The 19,058-nt window shown below is 36.7% G+C and overlaps 1 protein-coding gene across 1 annotated transcript; it reads left to right on the top strand.

The window, feature by feature from the left end:
* Positions 1–4,386: 4,386 nt before the first annotated feature.
* LOC117100787 (fibropellin-1-like) lies at positions 4,387–18,677 on the top strand. Its single transcript, XM_033240605.1, has 11 exons — positions 4,387–4,499; positions 7,174–7,316; positions 7,842–8,004; positions 8,673–8,806; positions 9,405–9,658; positions 11,214–11,444; positions 12,233–14,305; positions 14,805–14,988; positions 15,940–16,099; positions 16,633–16,721; positions 17,278–18,677. The coding sequence occupies exons 1-11, from the start codon at positions 4,446–4,448 to the stop codon at positions 17,405–17,407; spliced, it is 3,615 nt and encodes a 1,204-aa protein (XP_033096496.1). The 5' UTR covers positions 4,387–4,445; the 3' UTR covers positions 17,408–18,677.
* Positions 18,678–19,058: the final 381 nt, after the last annotated feature.

The following is a 19,058-nucleotide window of genomic DNA, read 5'->3' as shown; positions in this document are numbered from 1 at the left end:
ATTTTGTAGATCTGAGTAATGTGGTACAAAATCGTAGGGATGCTATAGTTTTTATGTGACGTAAAAACTCGTAAAAACATGGCCCGAGGTAATTAGACTGTTTATTTATAGGCCTCTGACACGATATTTTGTTGACGCGAGACACTACGGTACAAAAGCGAAGAGATGCTGTAGTTTTTATGTGACGTAAACAACTCGCGAAACATGGCCGTCTAAGTACTCATTTTAGATGTTTTTTTTTTTTTTGCTGTCTTTTTTCGTTGTCATCCAATATCCAGCCTAGAAAAGTAGCCTATCTATCACATAGAATCCCCATTGTATACTGTAGATGATGAGCACATTCTTGCCAGCGGTTTCATCAGAGGCTGAGATAGGTGAAGTTACGCCGAGGCGTTAATAGAATTTCAGGCGTTAACAGAATTAATATAGATTCTCTACAGGAATAGACCACTATGAACAAATTAAAATTTAACCCAAACAAATGCTTGGCAATGAATGTTCAGTTATCTAAAAGAAGTACCCCTTATTCTGAATTGTACGTAATTATCTGTAATCATCATTTGGAAAAGTTAAAAAATGTAGGTTATTGGGTGTTATCTTACAAATGACTTTACTCTTTCGTGTGATTGGCTCTCAATGCCAGGAAGAAAATATTTATAATACGAAAGTTAAAACAAGAAGGTCTTAGTAAAACAGAATTAGTTTGTATTTACAAGGGGTATTTTAGAGTATGCTGCTCCTTTTGTGGCATGTGGATCTCACTTAGGGTCTGGTGAGCCAGGTGGAGAGGATTCAGAATCGGGTCTGTGCTAGGCTTGGAGTAAACTTCGTGCTCATAATTTCTTGCAAATTTAGATTTCGCGGCCTCTTTATATCAGAAAATATGTTTTGATCATTATTATAATTGAAAAAAAACTAATGTTTTTATTATTTTGAGACTTTAAAAATATTAAACAGAATTTCGAATTCTATGGTTGAAAAATGTCTTCAGTAGTCGAATACTGGTACTGGTACGGGCATTTATAATGCGCCTCTTCCTTGCGGTTATAAAGCACAGTTCCTTTCCCTGGTCATTGGTTCCACATGCTAAGTGTTGCTGCTGGTAAACAGCGCAGGAACTCCTGGGTGGAGAGAAGCAATGCAGATCTAGGCTATGTTATCACACGGCAGCTAACGGTTAGCAAGATCCGGATCCTGCTAACCGTTAGCTGCCGTGCGTCCATGCGAGAAAATCCCGATCCGGATACCAACTGGAAATTGTAAACGCGTACGTGTGATTGGTTGATGGTAGAAACGCCCTCAACTTGCTAACCGATAGCGCTTGCTAACCGTTAGCGGTATCCGGATACCGCTAACTGATCGGGCGTTCTCACGCAGGTGCTAACGGTTAGCGCTAACGGTTAGCTCCCGATCCGGATACTAGGGCTATTGTGAAAACCAGGCTTTTATGAACTTGAGCATAGAAATTATTGAATTTAACAAATGTGTACCCTGATATTTTACACTGGATAATGGTAATGAAAATAATAAGACACTTCCAGTGAATGAAAGTGTTTCTATTATGTTTCACTGTAAAACATTTTGAAATACACTAATGTTTTTATGAGGAAGTTAATTTCATTTTTTTGTTTGTATTTTTTATGGGACAATGCATCTTTAACACGATTTAAGTTGTAAACGAATATTACCGGATATAAACATTAAACGCTTCCGTTGACAGAGTTTCCTGTCGTTATCTCATTGTTTGTGACAAAATTTACCACCACAATGTCTCGCGGCATTATGGTGATTATTACAGTATAGTATTTGTAATACAACATTACATCATCATAGTCAGCACTCTTGCCGCTCCACTGCAAGAAGAAAGCCTTAGCATGCTGCCTCTAGCTTTGCTACGCCCAGTTCACACCACCCCAGTATGTCATCGCTTCATCTCTTTCTCTGTCTTCCACTCTTCCTTTTGCCCATCAATGATGCCCAGACTATCTATCTGCCCTACGGTTGATATGTCCTGCCTATGTCCACTTACTTTTCTTGATTATGGCCATGATGTCCAGTACTTTTTTCTCTTACCCACTTATTCGTTTATCTATTCTTATATGTGATACAGTATTTCCAATTTTCGCTATGCAGCTACCATTCCATTTTTCGTTACAACACTAAGAAGTGTGTACAAAAAACCTAATGCACTTCGCTCTATTTTAACTTCCTTCTTGTAAAGCTCTTACTAATAAAATAACGTCTTCGGTATGCTTTACGATGGCCTAAGTGGTCTAATGGGTATGATACTCGCCATGATGCGAGAGGTTGCAGGTTCGAATCCCACCGGTGACATTTTTTTCATACAACTGATAGAAAGGAACGTTTCGTTGATAAGCTTTACGACACGTTCCTATTCGAGCACTGTTATTTTTTATAGTTTTATTTCTATATAGGCCTATTTCATTGTACCTATTCGTGTAATGAGTACCTAGTTTAAGTGATTTATACCAAGGAGTTTCATCTGTAAAAGTAAATGAAAATAAAAAAATTATTATTGCCATTACTATAATACTATTATTGAAAATATTACATTATTTTGTATCTTTTAACACGATTAAGTAGGCCTATATTAATGTTCTTCATCAACTTGTTCTCGTGGTAGACACTTACCAAATGTAAACATTAAACGCTTCCTTTAGAGTTTCCTGCCGTTATCCCATTGTTTAATAAATCTTTACCACCACAATCTTGCGTTACTACTTATATTACGGTATTTGTAATATTACAACACTATGTGATCATATTATAGTCAACTTACTGCTGATCCACTGCAGGACGAAAGCCTTAGCATGCTGCCTGCAAATATATCTGTTTCTTGTTTGCTACGCCAACTCACACCACCCCAGTACTGATCTATGGCATCGCTTCATCTCTTTCTCTGTCTTCCACTGTTGCTTTTCCCCACCAATAATGTCCAGACCATCTGTATGTCTCTACGGTCCATATGTCGTGTCCATGTCCACTTACTTTTCTTTTAAAGTACTTTGGTTTTTTTTCTTCTCTCACTCACTTATTCGTTTTTCTATCTTATACTGTATGTGCTATTTAGCATGCTCCTTTCCATTTTCGTTGGCAGCTATTGCACATTTTCATCTTTCGTTATAACACCAAGTAGTTTGTAAATAAACCTAATGCACTTTGCTCCATCTTAACTTCCTTTGTGTAAAGCTCTTACTCATAAATAAAGGTCGTTAGATTTCTTCTGCATGCTTTGCGTTGGCCTAAGTTGTCTACTGTGTGTGACATTCGCCATGATAGCGAGAGGTTGCAGGTTCGAATCCTGCTAAAGAAATTTTTGTTGTTGAGCTATGCTTAATACGATTATTAACGATATGTTCCTCTTCAAGTACTGTTATTATTATTATTATTATTCTTTTTTATTGTTTTATTTCTATATATTTCATTTGAGTAATGAGTAGTTATACCAAGGATTTTCATCTGTAAAAGTTTTTGTTTATACCAGCATGTTAGTGAATGACTCACTGATTATTTAAATATAAATAAATGAAAATAAATTTTAATATTGCCATTACTATTAATAATACTATTATCGTATTTATTATTATTATTATTATTTATATATTTGTTTTTATTAGTTATTATTATTATTATTATTATTATTATTATTATTATTATTATTATTATTATTTGGTACCTATAATGATTACTAAAACTATTACATTATTTTGTATCTTTTAATACGATTATGTAGGCCTATACTCATTTTGTTCATTAATTTCTTCTCGTGGTAGACAATATTACCGAATGTAAACATTAAACACTTCCTTTGAATGAGTTTCCTGTCGTTATCCCATTTTATGAAATAATCTGTAACACAACATCCCGCGTTGCTATCTACATTACGGTGTTTGTAATATTAGTGTAATATGAAGTGTGTAAAAACCCTAATGCACGTCTCTCCATTTGAACCTCCTTCGTGTAAAGCTCCTACTAATAAATTAACGTCGTTAGATTTCTTCTGTATGCTTAAGTTGATCTAAGTATATCTGGGCCACTAGAATGACTTTCAGAATAGTATTATTACCGCATAATCACACATTAAAATACCAAACGTCTGACTTATAACGCAGTCCTTCCGAAATTAGTTGGCCAATAAACTCATAAAGTATCTATTAACGTTTATATAATAGTCTTTCATACTTCCTCTACCTTGTTATCTTAGCACACAGTTCTGATTTGAAACCGATATATCCATTGTTAGTTACTCTTATCAAAATATTTTAAAAAAATGATTTTCGTGTCAAATTACACCTTAAAGATATTGCCCGTTGTTGAGCTCATTACACGGATTTGCTTGTGGCTACTAGTATTATAAAATTCCGTCGAACAGCAAGTAGGCATAAAATATAGCTCGTCGAAATTTGTTACAATTTATATATATAATGAAGAACTACAAACGGGTCTGGATTTTACCTATACTTCTTTTGATCAATATAGTAAGTATACTTTACGAGATATTACTAGGTATCTGGGTCCAGTTTATCAATAGAAATCAGCTTAAATTCGTCTTAAGTCCATTTTATTTGCTTAAGTCAAATTTATCAATATTGCCTTTGCTGAAAAATTGCTTAAAATGAAAAAGTCGACTGTACACATGCGCTTTCTTTGAAGTCTAGATTTTGCTAAGATGGTTTTATAAATCAGCTTAGGATATTTTCTTAGGGACATCTTAACTGCTGCTGTTTAAGTTATATAGGCTCCCCAAGCCTTATTAAGAGCAGGGCCGGCGGAACGTTTTTCAAAGTGGGGTGGGGGGCCACTAGTAAGATGAATGGGAATATGAATAAGGGAGATCTGGGTTCACATTCTGGGGGGGGGGTCAAAAATTTTAATTCCTAGATGGCGGGAAATGATTTTTCCCGACTTTTGAGCTAGGTGTATTTTAATGACTTAGTTCTTCAAAATTCAAGTTTCCCCCTCTTGAAAACGGTCAGGTGAACTTTCTAATTCTTATTACAGTAAATAGGCCTGTTATATGTGTATATATACATAACAAATATGTAGTTGCATACGTATTCTTTTTTCCATGAATCGATAAACGCCGAAGAGGTTGAAATTTAAACAAATTAATGTCTTCACTTTTAATTTCAGGGTTTAAATTTTAATTGGATGGATGAATGGCTTTATTCGGTGTAAACAGCAAGGATATCCTATGAAAGTCTGAAGAAGACATTTCCTGTGGGGTCCTTCTGGTTGTGATTGAGCAGTACACCGGGAGACAATACCCTACTTTTTCCAAAGAGTGTAGTGCACATGAGCCATATTGCACACGGCCATATTGCACACACAGTGGTGGGGATTTGCCCAGGGTCCCCGAACCGGGAGGGGGAGGGGCGATGTTCCCTACGAAAAAATTGGGCGTGGTTGGGCATCCCTCAAAATCTCTCGATAGTGTTTATCGAAAATGACAATTTAGGGGTTTCGACAGCTTACTTAATCAGTTTTGGGGGCTACTAATATGTAAAACATACACATAAATTTTTTTTCTCACCGCCGAATTGTGGTTTTCTCCCCGAAAAGGGGGCGGGGAGCAAAAACGGTGGAAAGGGGGAATTATATTAAAATTTAAGTCTGAGAGTGCCATTTCCGGCCTTATAGAGGTGCTATAATCTTACGTTTTCAGCCATGGGAGAGCTGAAGTGGCCTTCACCTCCACCTTATTCACTGACCAGCCATTGCAATTGTTAAATTTTGTGTGCCACCAAGTTTCTTGATTTAGTTTAGAACAGCTGCTGAGACCGAATAGGCCTATGCCCTAAATAGTTACGAGCGATTATCATTGGTATTTATTAGGCCTACCGCTAGGCCTTTAGAAGTAGGGAGTAAAAGAAGCAATTTTTACTATGAAATTTAGGAAATTTCCTGTATCACATCAAAGGGCCCGACAATCAATTTTGCACTGGGGCCCTTCCGCACCTCTAGCGAGGCCGCTGAAGGCCATGGCTCCAATTAAAAACCACATTTCTCGTTGAATGGCTATCTTTAATCATTAGCTGTTCCCTCCAATTAAAGATTCCCTCTATTTAGAGACCATGGGTTTGGTGGACTCAACTGATACTTCTCCTCCATGTACAGACCAGTATAAAATAAATAGTGATTTTAATGCAGTTTTTTTCTACAATAAATTATGTTATATATGACTTACATATAATAATATTAGCAATGCACTGTTTGTGTAGTGCTTGTATATTGAATGACGATAATGTTAGTGGCAATGTTAGTAATATTATAATGGGAAGACAAGTTGATGTCTGGCTACCAAGAAATGTTTATTTAAGAATAAATAAGAGCATGCAGTGACTGTACAACCATTTAAAAACATTTAATATATTATTTTTTAATTTCCCTCTAAATAGAGAAATCTAAAGACCACACTTAGTGCCTGTGAGTCCCAATCTCCTGTAGAGTCCCGGAATGGGGTCTCCTGGAAATTGACGCATTCTGGTCCGCAAGCAGGCACAAATCTTCCGAAATAAATCATCTCCCGCAAATTCATGACGATATTTGCATGCTTTTACAAGTTTTATACTGTATTATCAATTGTCTCCAAGCAGTTACTGTCAATCATAATGATTATTACTGTACAATGGACAGCAAAATATATTTAGATGTCATAAGAAAACTCATTTAAACAGATCTGTCGGATGTGGATTTTTCCAAATCCAAGGGAGTCAGGACCCCTGACCACCAGATCCACCAATTCGAATTGCAAGAAAAAATGTAACTCGGTCGGGGACGGGATAAACACTCTATTTCCCCTCCATCTCCTCCTTCTTCCCTCTTTTTTTTTCTTGCGTTTCTTTCCGATCAAACAAAAATCTCCAGGCATTATATATTTTCTGCCAAAAAGTGAGGTGGGGGCCCCTCCGGTTCCGCCGGCCATGAAGAGATTAGGTTTTAGAACATAAAGAGAAAGAAAGAAAAATATCTATACTTTTCTGTGCCAGTGGGTTTTTTTTTTTTTTTTTTTTTTTTTTTTGCGTGGCGCGAGTGGCAATCGTCCTACGGGGCTCATGACCCCCACCTATGTTGGGAGTTGTTAGTCATACTTGGTTATTGATTTTTTATTGAGTTCATCCAATTATGACTTCTATTAAAATGTGTTTACAGGATGTTTGTCAATCATCGGCGAGATTGTCATTTCGTCTGAAGTCTTATTACAATCCGACAGGCAAGCGTTACAAGAACGGCAGATGTGTAGCGAAAACTGGTTGTAATTTTACATTCCAAGTGTGCATCCAGGATGTTTCAACGTAAGTTTTTGTACTTCATCTTCAAAATAAACTCTATTAAGAAATTTTAAAAGTATGTTAATGAACGGCTACTGGACGATTTAATCAAATAATTGAACTTAATTAGGCCAAATTAAATTTTATTTAGCCAAATGATTATTGGATACAAACGAATTTGTAGACTTTTCAAATTATTTTTTTAATGTTTTCTTCATTTTGAAATATGAAATAAGAAACGAAATACAATGAGTAACATCAGTGCATAATCAATAGTTATTTGCATTATCATTCTCATCGTTATCCTCATCAATATCATAATCATCATAATGATTATCACTATTATCATTATTATCATCATTCTCATTCTCATCATCATTTTATTATTATCACCATCACCATTATTATCATCGTCACAATGTTGTCATCATCCTTGTCATCACCATAATCATCATCTGTATCATCATTATCGTCATCATCATCTTCGAACAATAAACAACTCACCTTTCACTAATTTTAGACTTGTATTGTCTTCCTATAAACATACAGTTCTGGCAAATCATGTGACTTTACGTTCAAGACAACTCCGATTCCAAAACTGAACAATACTCTCGTGTTTCCAGACAATCTGCAGGAATACGCACGTGGAGAACATAGCGGCAGGGATAAGCCAATTCCTTACCCATTCCTCGTCAATTTTGATACATGGCAGGTAATAATTATATACATAAACAAATATAATGAGGTATAGACCTATTAGGTCACATTAATATTAATATTAATGTGATGTTGGCTCACCCTGTTTAATCCCACTCATCTGAGGCCCAAAAATACTCTAGGAATTGTCTAGTGATTTTACAATTTTCTTCATTGTTTGCAAGAGAATTATATATATATATTATATATATATCTGTCTCTTATACACATCTAGATGTGTATATAAAACAAAAGTAACATTTTCCGTGCACGCATGTAGTAATTGATGTATAGTTACTGCATGCTGTTATAGATTTCTAATAGAACATCTTATAGTAGCCAGAATTCAACTTTCCAATATTACTAAAATTGTCACATTTCATTATGGTTATTTAATATACACAAATATATTTCTTTGTGTAAATTATTATAAAACAATTTATTATAGAAACATTATTGCATTAACAGTCACTATTTATTTTATAGTCTTAATTGGAGAAAAATGTTAAATTGGGTCCACCAATACCATGGGTCTACTAAAGAGGGGGAATCTTTAATTAGAGGGAACAACTAATGATAAAAGATAGGCATTCAATAATAATAAATAATTATTATATTTTACGGACAAAGAATGTGATTGATATTCAATAAAGAGAATTTGTTTTGTGTATTTTTACTATTCAGGGTTTTAAAGCTAAAGTGGTTGTAAGGGATGATCGTAATAAGAAAGTCGACACCTTCCGGAATACAATAAATTTGGAGCCAAACGCAAGTTCACCACGAGCTGTCGCCCTTAAAGGGAAAAAATCTAAACAAAAGTATGTCGTTAAAATGTATATGTATATGTATGTATATGTGTATGTATAGTTTGTACCGGTAGTCCAAATGGTAACACTTAAATTAATTGTTAAATATAGGCCTATATCGTTTGTGACAAGAAATGAATAACCTCAACATTTTTTTTCAAAAAATGTATAATAATTATTCTTTAAAAAGAATCAAATACGTTATTAACTTCTAATTAAACACATCAATTAATGCAGTTTTTATAGATTTAAAGGTTTTGCTACAAATGTCTTTAAATTGGTCACCATCGAATCTACAATGTACCATTCATATGCCCGTTAAATAAACAGCTCTAATTTGATCTTAATGAATACTGTAAACCTAATATTTTTGTAGGTTTGCATGGCGAGTATCAAAAACAAAAACTTCTTGTACACCATGTGTAATATACTGTAACCCTAACTATCATATTTGTTTATTTATTTATTCAAATATATTTTAGGTGGGTAGACCTTTCAGAACGTGGAAGTCTAGAAAAATGGTTGTTAATTATTTATAAAGTCATTTAAAACTCCTTAAAAATGAATATATACTATACTAGTTTTGATCAGAATTTTAATTTATGTATAGATTTATGGCTGAGGCGTTTGTTTTCTGTAAACAAGACTTCTACAACAAAACTTGCGACGTATATTGTGAGCCACCTACGGCTGGTAATTACGAATGTGATATGACGTCAGGACGAAAAGTTTGTTCTTCGGGGTTCACTGGACGAGACTGTCTGGATAAAATTGACGCTTGCTCGCCGAACCCCTGTCAAAACGAGGCACAGTGTGTCAGCTTGACCGAAGGTTTTACATGTCTTTGTAAAAATGGTACCACAGGTACGGACGTCCTTATTTTTTGTGTTCCTTTCGTTAAAAAAAATCTGTTGGGAGAGCAACATTTATTATTGTACACTGATATAACGTCATATATTTTTTGTGCTCCTTTCGCAAAAAAAAAAAAACAAAAAAAAAAAAAACATATCTGTTGTCCCCTGGGAGAGCATCACATATTATTGTACACTGATCTAACGTCATTATTGTTTGTGTTCCTTCCGCAAAAAAAAAATCTGTTGTTTCCTCAAAGGCTTAAAACTGTTACCGTAACAGTTATAAGTCCTTGGTTTCCTTGGAGAGAGCAACATTTATTATTGTACACTGATCTAACGTCATCATGTTTTGTATAAAATCTTTTGTCCCCTGGGGAAGCAACATTAACAATTGCGGCGCTAGGGGGGAAGGGGCTATTTCTACATGTACAGTAGACTCGATTAAAATCGATTAAACAAGCATTTGAAACCCCTAAATTGTCATACTTTCGGGGGATTCGCCCCCTGGAGTACTTTCAAGAGATTTTGAGCGACGTCCGACCACGCCCACTTTGCTCTCGTAGGGGGAATCAGCCCCCCCTATTTGGGACCTTGCTCCGTTACTAATCAGTACCGGGCCTTCTGCATTTCATACTGACCAATGCAATGAATCATTAAATATCAGAACAATTTTAACTTATTAGATTTTACTTCCCCCCACTATCCCTCTGAGGAGAGTAGGTATGTCTTCTGTATAATAACCAGAGTATTATTCGATCATTTCACCATGGTAGTATAGTCTCTTTTGGAAATCCTGCATTTAGTCAAAATGTCATTACTTTCTAGAAATCCAACAATTGAGATTAGTCAAAAGTTTCTACGCTAATGAGAACATACTTTAGGTCTGAGGTTGTGCATCACCATTGACATTTGTCACGTTCTTCTGATAAAGTACTGTTTTGCAACACGTCTTTCCACCAGGGCAGCATTAAAATTTAGTTTTTTTCAGTTGTTCTGTTATTCTTTAGTAATAAAGTACTGATTTATCAATCCAGGATCCATGCACCTCATTGAGTTCTGCTACAGCATTAAATCTCTTTTCTTCCAGGAGAGGATATTTTAGCCAATGTGATGTCTCCAGTCGACATAGGGTTCTCTTTTAGATGGGTTGTTTGTTTATTGCATCCAAATATCATGCAAACTCGTTTTGCCTAATCCTCTGCTGATTGCTTTTTTCCCCATACTTTTTGATTGTTTTTTTCCATAGCACCTCCTTATTGTTAGCACAATTGCCGTAGGTATTATGGCATTTTAAGTCTGCATTAAATTATGCTCTACTTTATCTCATTAAGTTCAATCATTAAACAATTTTGAATAATATACCCCTTTTGGGTAATATACCCCGTTGAAATTTTTCAGTATTCTTGAAAATGATAATTACGGTATACATTAAAACCTTCAGGCCTAGCCTGTCCTAAATCGAAGTAAAATATAGGCCTATTGCCGTTTTACTAAAGTTACTTTAGTTATGTGATTTCATCATTTAAAGTTGACAAAGTTGTGATTTATTCAATTCCAAATTGCAGGAAGGAGATGTGAATTAGATAAGAACGAATGTGAGGAATATTCACCATGTTTAAACGGTGGCAACTGTACTAATGTAATGAACGGTTACACTTGCCGATGCGCAGATGGGTATGAAGGTGAAAATTGTCAAATTGACGTTGATGTATGCTCAAGCAACCCATGCCAAAATAACGCAACATGCATTGATGGTCTTTCAAAGTTTATCTGCATATGCACACCAGAATTTGAAGGTAAAATATTAGTTATTTTCCGTGATATAGGCCTACTGTTTCGTATTGCCATTATCAGTATCACCCTAACTATTTACATTATTTATATTCATTTTTCTTTTACCGTATTTATTCAAATAAAAACCCTCCATTAAACTAGAGAAGATCCTCATTTCGAATAAACGTCCCCCTCGAATAAACGCTCCAAAGCGTATATTTTTTTCTCGAATAATTATTATTCAACCAAAGAGACTAGAAGCGCGTTCAAACAAGTTTGTGCTACCACGCGCTTGACCAGGGTAGTCTAGTCTTGTTTTTCCATTCGCATCTCATCTAACATGGGAATTTCCCTAAACATTACAACACAACCGTTTTTATGAAACTGACAATTAGACACGGAAATACTGTTTACCGGCGGCTTAAGACTGTCCCCGACGATAAATCGGGTCGGGCTGCGTCGTACGACGCTGTCTGAGTTGGCCTTTACGTCTCGTTTTAACTTTTAAATTGCGCACTGCTATTGCGCTCAGTGCATTACAAAGCTCAGTTGTATCAATTCCTCGTTATTAGGTACTTTCTTTTATATCGCTTTGCTTGTGGTTACAAAGCGCTAAGTAGGCATAGGCTATTCTCTACATAGAGGTTCCCTGGAGCAAAGCTCACACAACCAATTTTAGGTAGTGTAGTTAGTTTTATATGGTTGTATTAATTAACTAATCTATACTACCCTTAATATCTAATATTTTAAATTAATAATTGAGTTGACTACTGTTATTATCATTCTAACGCTACAACCTTTAATAATACAGGATCCCGATGTGAAGTTGATATAGATGAGTGCGTAACAGATGGAAGGCCCGCATGTTTCAATGGCGCTACCTGTTTAGATGGAGCCAACAGCTACACGTGCATGTGCGCAGACGGATATACAGGCATAAAGTGTGAACAGGATATAAATGAATGTGAGAATAATCCATGTCAACATAATGCAACATGTGTCGATGGGCAGGCATCATTCACATGTCAATGCCTGTCGGGTTTCCGAGGAATTTACTGTGAAGTAAACGTCGATGAGTGTTTAAGTTCGCCATGCGTCAACGGTAAATGCTTCGACGAAGCCAACGGTTTTCAATGTGTATGCAACCTTGGATATGAAGGGACATTGTGTAATGTTATAATTGATAGGTGCGCTACACAACCATGCCAGAACGACGGGAAGTGTTTCAGCAATCCCGACAGGGCAGTTTGCGTTTGCGCGATGGGATTCACAGGAATAAAATGTGAAATCGACATAGATGAGTGCAATAGTGATCCATGTCTCAATAACGGAACATGCGTCGATGAAATTGGTAATTTTTATTGCAATTGTTCAGAAGGATTTTCCGGTCGACGATGCGCAGTAAATATTGACGAATGTTTAAGTAAGCCATGTATGAACAATGCTTCCTGCGTTGATGTCACCAACGGTTACGTGTGTGAGTGTGCCGATGGTTTCTACGGTGAGCAATGCCAGATGGAATTTGACGAATGTTTGAGCTTACCATGTAAGAATCGCGGAGGATGTCAGGATAGAGTTAATGCCTTCCATTGTGATTGCATGTTGGGGTATACTGGCCAGACGTGTGATGTAGATATTAATGAATGCCTTAGTAATCCTTGCATGCATGCTGGCCACTGTATCGATATGATCGGTCATTTTCTATGTAATTGCACCCACGGCTATTCAGGACCATTATGTGAATACGACGTTGACGAATGTGCGAGCAACCCATGCTTTAACAGCGCCGTATGCATCAACGGGCGCGATGAGTTCATGTGTAATTGTACTGACGGCTTCGAGGGTTCACTCTGTGAAATCAATACTTTAGAATGCGCAAGCGCACCGTGTTCTAATGGAGGTATTTGTCATGATCTTATAAATGATTTTAATTGTGAATGCATGGCTGGATATTCTGGCAAACAATGTGATTACAACATAGACGAATGTGAGAGTAACCCGTGCTTACATAACTCTACTTGTAACGACGGCATAGCAAATTACAAATGTGTATGTGCTAATGGTTTTAATGGTACTAAATGTCAGAATAATATTGACGAATGTAATTCAAATCCATGCTTTAATTATGGAGTGTGTATTGATGCAATCAACAATTACCGTTGTGAATGCGCCGATGGTTATCGTGGAGAGCGCTGCGAGGAAAAAATTAGTCCTTGTGAAAGTGATCCGTGTCGCAATAATGCGACTTGCCATGACGTCAAGAATGAGTTTAAATGTAAATGTCTACCTGGCTTTGAAGGAAAATTCTGTCAACGAGACAAGGACGAATGCAAAAGTCGCCCTTGCGCCAACGGAGGAGTATGTCGCGACAAAATTAACAATTACACGTGCGATTGCATTAAAGGATTCACCGGTAGAAAATGTGAGTTCGACATGAACAAGTGTGCAAGCAATCCCTGTCGGAATGATGCAACGTGCAATAACGTAATAAATGGGTACGTTTGCACATGTGCTACGGGGTTTACTGGAAGCGAATGCCAAGATAAAGTGAACTACTGTTTAAATAACCCATGTATACATGGTAAATGTGTTGACATGGAAACCTCGTATCGTTGCAAGTGCTCATCCGGTTATGATGGTCGAAACTGTGACGTTGACATCGACGAATGTGATGATCGCCCATGTTTGAACGGTGGAACTTGCCGAGATGGTATCGCCGGATTTACTTGTGTGTGCAGCAGTGGATTTAGTGGAAGTACATGTGAAGATAACGAAGACGATTGCTTCAGAACACACTGCCACAATGGTGGTATCTGCCTTACACTGGAGACTGGATATAGATGCAAGTGCCATGAAGGGTTTTACGGAAGTCGATGTCAGATAGGTAAGATGATTTGCCTAACACACCCCTTATTTTTTTTTTGACAAATACAATTTATAAAACAGTTACGGTATCGACCCATGAGTAGATTTTTCTATATATAGATAATGCTATGTCTTGTGGATTGAGATGCTCGCCTCCTAACCCGGGGTCCTTTGGTCAAATCTTACAACATAGTCTGATGTTTTCTTTGAGGCTTAACTTAGTTAAAAGGGCATCACGACATGTAGGCTAAGTGCGGAGTCACTCACTGAAGATAAAAATGAAACCAAAAGTATTATTGTATTATAATGTCATCGATTAATACCACAATTACTATCCTCAATATCATATTTAGTATCATCGTTATTAGGCTGACTGACTCGAACATATATTGATTGGCCTAATTAAATGTAAGGCACATTTTGGTACTCTCCTAAACAACAGGAAATGAGAGGATCAATAATTTATAATTCAGATGTTTACCAACAATATCATCAATTTGTATTCTTTCTGCGTTTAGACGCTGAACACGATGGGATTATGGTTAAAGCTGATGTTGGAGAAACTACAGAAAATACTGTTGATGATATTCAGCGTCGATTTACATCACTACTGGAAATATCTTTACTCGAGGGTCAACCCTCACAAGATGTATACATCGAATGCATTCCCATGACGTCATCTCACCCAGATGCTGAATCTGAGTAGGTTTTATTTTTTCTGATGATAATACACTAATTTAGTTGTACTACCAGAGACGTTTCTAGGATGTGTCAAATTATACTCACAGATTGCGCCTTTGAATCCGTGTCGACAATCACTGTGAACAAAATTGCGTTCCATATAACGCGGCGCCTCATAGCGGTCAGTAATGATGTTCTGCAACTATATTAGACTGTGAGTTGTATCACGCTGTATAAATACTGCTGAGAGAAAAGCACTAGTCCACATAAGGAAATTTTATCTTTACGTATCAGAATAAATATAATTAAACATATACTTTATGAAAGTTGCAAAAGTATTACACTTTAAATATTGTGCAGAAGCAATACATCTTTTCAAGCTGACCTATTATTATATTTACACAGACAGTGTATGCCTATGTAATATTTGTAGGGATAATTAAATAAAATTCAAAGTCACATGACCTATATAACACATTTCTTGTAAGAAACTGCTAAGCCTATATTGTATGACTACGTCACCTCGATCCAGTGGTGGCGCCAGGAATTTGCCGACAAGGGGTCCGTCATATATCACGGAGGGATCCGAACCAAGGGGCCGACTATAGAGCCTCGGCGGTTGACGGCCCAGAATAGAAAATCCCTGGTAATGTTCACGGGACAGTTTTTAGTATCTTAGTTATGGTTCAAAATGTGCTCTTAGACCACAATAGGGATTGGCAATAAAAATAACGTTATTTGGGGAAGCAAATTATTATTTTTAAATTTTTTTTATCCGACGACCTACTCGTGCGTCGAACGTCAGGGGGGCTCAGGCCTGTCCGACGTGGGGGGGGGGGGGGGGTGTCTCCGTTGGCACCGCCACTGCCTCGATCTCGATTTTAATGTACTCATTAATGTCTTAATCAAGTGACTTTCAGAGAATATAATTAGCATTAATGTGAGCAATATCTTTATAATTCATGTGCATAGAGACGGGATTGTACTACTTGTCGCCCGCGTCAACAACACTGTAGTGCCGGCGGAGAAACTACGGAAACTCATAAATGACATCCCAGAGGAACATGTGCGTAAAGTGATAGGGCCAAATTATCACATTGATGGATATGGTGAAGATGGTACAAAACAACAGGTAAATGACTGTGACTGACAGGAGTTTTGGAAATCAATCAATCAATCAATTCCAGACTATTTTTACCACGTGTAAAAATAAATACAGTGAATGTATGATTAAATTATATAATGATTTATATTTGTTTACACTAGAGCGTATGTAAAGTTATAAATAATTAATGATTTAGAATAGATAGATTTATTTTTGGTGTAAACACCAAGGATAATCCACGAAAGTCTGAAGAAGACTTATTTCCAATGTGGTCCTTCTGGTGATGGTGATTGGGCAGTACACGTGGAGATAATCCCCTACTTTTTTCTACAGTGATCCATAATGCACACGGGAACAACGGATTAAACGTCTCATCCGCAAGACAGTGCGCTATCGTACCTTTCATTTCAGCCCTCTAACGATGGGAATTGAAGCGGGGACCACGGTTCAGCACACACAAAGTGGCTACCGCCAGTTTAGCAGACTGAGCTAAGCTGCTCTCTATATTAATACTAATTAATATTAATACTCTGTTAATACTAATTCATTATATTTTACAGGTTTGGTTGGTAGAGTACTGGTTTTACGTTGCAATCGGTGTTGGCCTGGCTGTCTTAGTAATCATTGCAATGACAGTGGCTTATTGCGGGTATGACTATGAAACATGCATTTTAATTTATCACTATTTCCTACATATCACCGAAAACCTTAAATTGCTAGGCTTATTCTCTTGAGACCCGACATTTATATAGTCAATAAATCATTGTTTTAAAGGCTGAAATAGGACATTTGTATCCTAATTAGAAGGTATGCAATTTTTTTTTCTAGCGAAGGGGTACAGTATGGCAAAAAACAATCAAAATTAAAAGGAAATAGCGCCCTTAATCAATCTGGACAAAAAAAAAACAAAAAAAAAACAAAAAAAAAACAAACAAACCCAACAACATTTTTGCATTTCATTTAGTGAGGTTGTTAGGAATGGTGATGGTTACGGTGATAATAATTATAGAAAAATTAAAGAAATAAAAGAATGTTTTACTGGGTATACAAAGGCCAAAAAGCAGGGTGGGATTTAAACCTCTGGGCTAAATTTTTTTGATAGCCCGAACAGCAACCGCGGCACACTAACCACTACAAAATGTTGTGATTTTCTTATGTCAAAAATTGATTTAATTTATATATTGTTGTAAAATTTCCATTAACAGGGCCTGTAGAAAGCGGACCTATAGTGTTCAGGATAAAGAAAAATCATGGACAAGAGATTCGGTTACCAAAACTGATAAGGAAGATAAAGAAATGACGGAAAACGCGCTTACTAGTAATACCAGTGTTTAGAGATCATGTGAACAAGAAAGCTATCTTTAATGAGTTTGTGATTTGTCGGTAATGTTATAGGGACATTGGATATGATGAATATAATTTTATGACCCAAGGAATCAAAGAAAGCCCAGCGAAACTTTAATTGACAGCAATAGGATAGAAGTGCAAAGGTAGGGTGTGTGCAACAGTTAGTAGGCCCTATGTACATAACACCAGGTGGAAAAAAAACACTCGTGAACGATTGACAAATCGCAAAAGCTTGGTTTCCATACAATCGCTACGCGCTTTTGCCGACAGCTTTCGGTGATGCTTATTGGTCAGTCGAATTGGGGAGCCTTCCCGATTACGTCGGGGACTGTTATGTAGTCTACGACGATTGCAATGAAAAAACTGTAACGACATTGTAGCAATTTTAAGGAAAGCAGACTATAATGGAGCTTGGTTGTTAAGATACTTGCCTTCCAATTCAAATGATCTGGTTCAAATCCTACTAAACCCCAAAGCATTGTAATGAGAGCATAGTGTACGTGTATAATTTATTTACCTTTGGCTTTTATTGGACCTAGTGAAAAGATAAATAAATATTTCCTAACCCGTCTATAGAAGGCTAATGGTACGTAGATGTAAATCGATCAGTGGTGGTGAGGGTTTGCCACATTGGAATCCGACATGAGCATAAGGCGATGCCAGGAACAGTCTACAACCCATTCGGAGAGGGTCCATGAGGAGCATCTCCATGAAGCTCCGACCGTTAATATGCTTATTATACGATACAATCTTTAACAACTAAATTTCTCCCCGACTACTTGCGCCATCCCTGAAATCGATGACATGAACATGATAAGGATGGGGAAAAACTTACTTGGGATGATTACTACGTATAGTGCAAAGCCATTTAACCAATGTTTGCCCATTAAGCGTTCTCATGGTACATTCGCAGCAGAACTCTGTAGCATTACTCGCGTTATCGAGCAATGAACTTTGGAAACTGTATATTCAAATAGTCGTAAAATTAAATAGCAGCTTTGCGGTCAGAAATTAGTGTAACTTTATCAAACCATGGAGGTATAAGCAATTTTATACCTCGATGATTTAAACGAATGTGATAATGTTAAAGAACAAGATATTACGTTTTTCCATCTTGATTAGTTAAAAATTAGGTAAGATAATGTCTTTATTTTGTTGTTCCATAAAAGTTAAGATTCAAAGTAAAATTTTACTATCAAGAGATTTAACAATTTGTTCGTTGACCTTTGGCAATAAATATTAATTACTTTAACTGGCATTTCATTCTCTGCTATCCTTTCTATGCTATCTTTTTGATTAAATAATAATAATAATGGTCGATTTATAGAGCGCATATTGAAGAGACCTCTATGTGCTTAACATTGTTACCCCCGGTCGTTGGATTAAGCATGGAAGGCACGTCCCTGGGAGAATTCCATAATGATGCAGCTGTAATCATTACTTTTTTGTTTGAACCTACCAGGTACCCACTTTTACTTCTGGCTGGAGAGACGGTGGCGAATCTAGGAATTCAAAATAGAGGGGGCCAGGGGAGGTACTTTCACAGATAAAGGATCTATACCACCTCAGGTGAGGTAAGAAAATGTGATTATGGCACCTCTAGATGGCCGGAAATTGCACTCTCAGACCTAAAATTTGA

The sequence above is a fragment of the Anneissia japonica genome, unplaced genomic scaffold (assembly GCF_011630105.1).
Source record: "Anneissia japonica isolate Jap-2015-1 unplaced genomic scaffold, ASM1163010v1 scaffold670_len1213532_cov191, whole genome shotgun sequence".
Lineage (NCBI taxonomy): Eukaryota > Metazoa > Echinodermata > Crinoidea > Comatulida > Comatulidae > Anneissia > Anneissia japonica.
This window is presented reverse-complemented; position numbering and strand designations above follow the sequence as displayed.

Bases quoted from the DNA above. Each gene is read 5' to 3' on its own strand.
- LOC117100787 (XM_033240605.1), top strand. From the start codon at position 4,446: ATGAAGAACTACAAACGGGTCTGGATTTTACCTATACTTCTTTTGATC. The intron at 14,989-15,939 runs GTAGGTTTTATT...TCATGTGCATAG, and splicing joins CACCCAGATGCTGAATCTGA to AGACGGGATTGTACTACTTG. The intron at 16,100-16,632 runs GTAAATGACTGT...TATATTTTACAG, and splicing joins AAGATGGTACAAAACAACAG to GTTTGGTTGGTAGAGTACTG.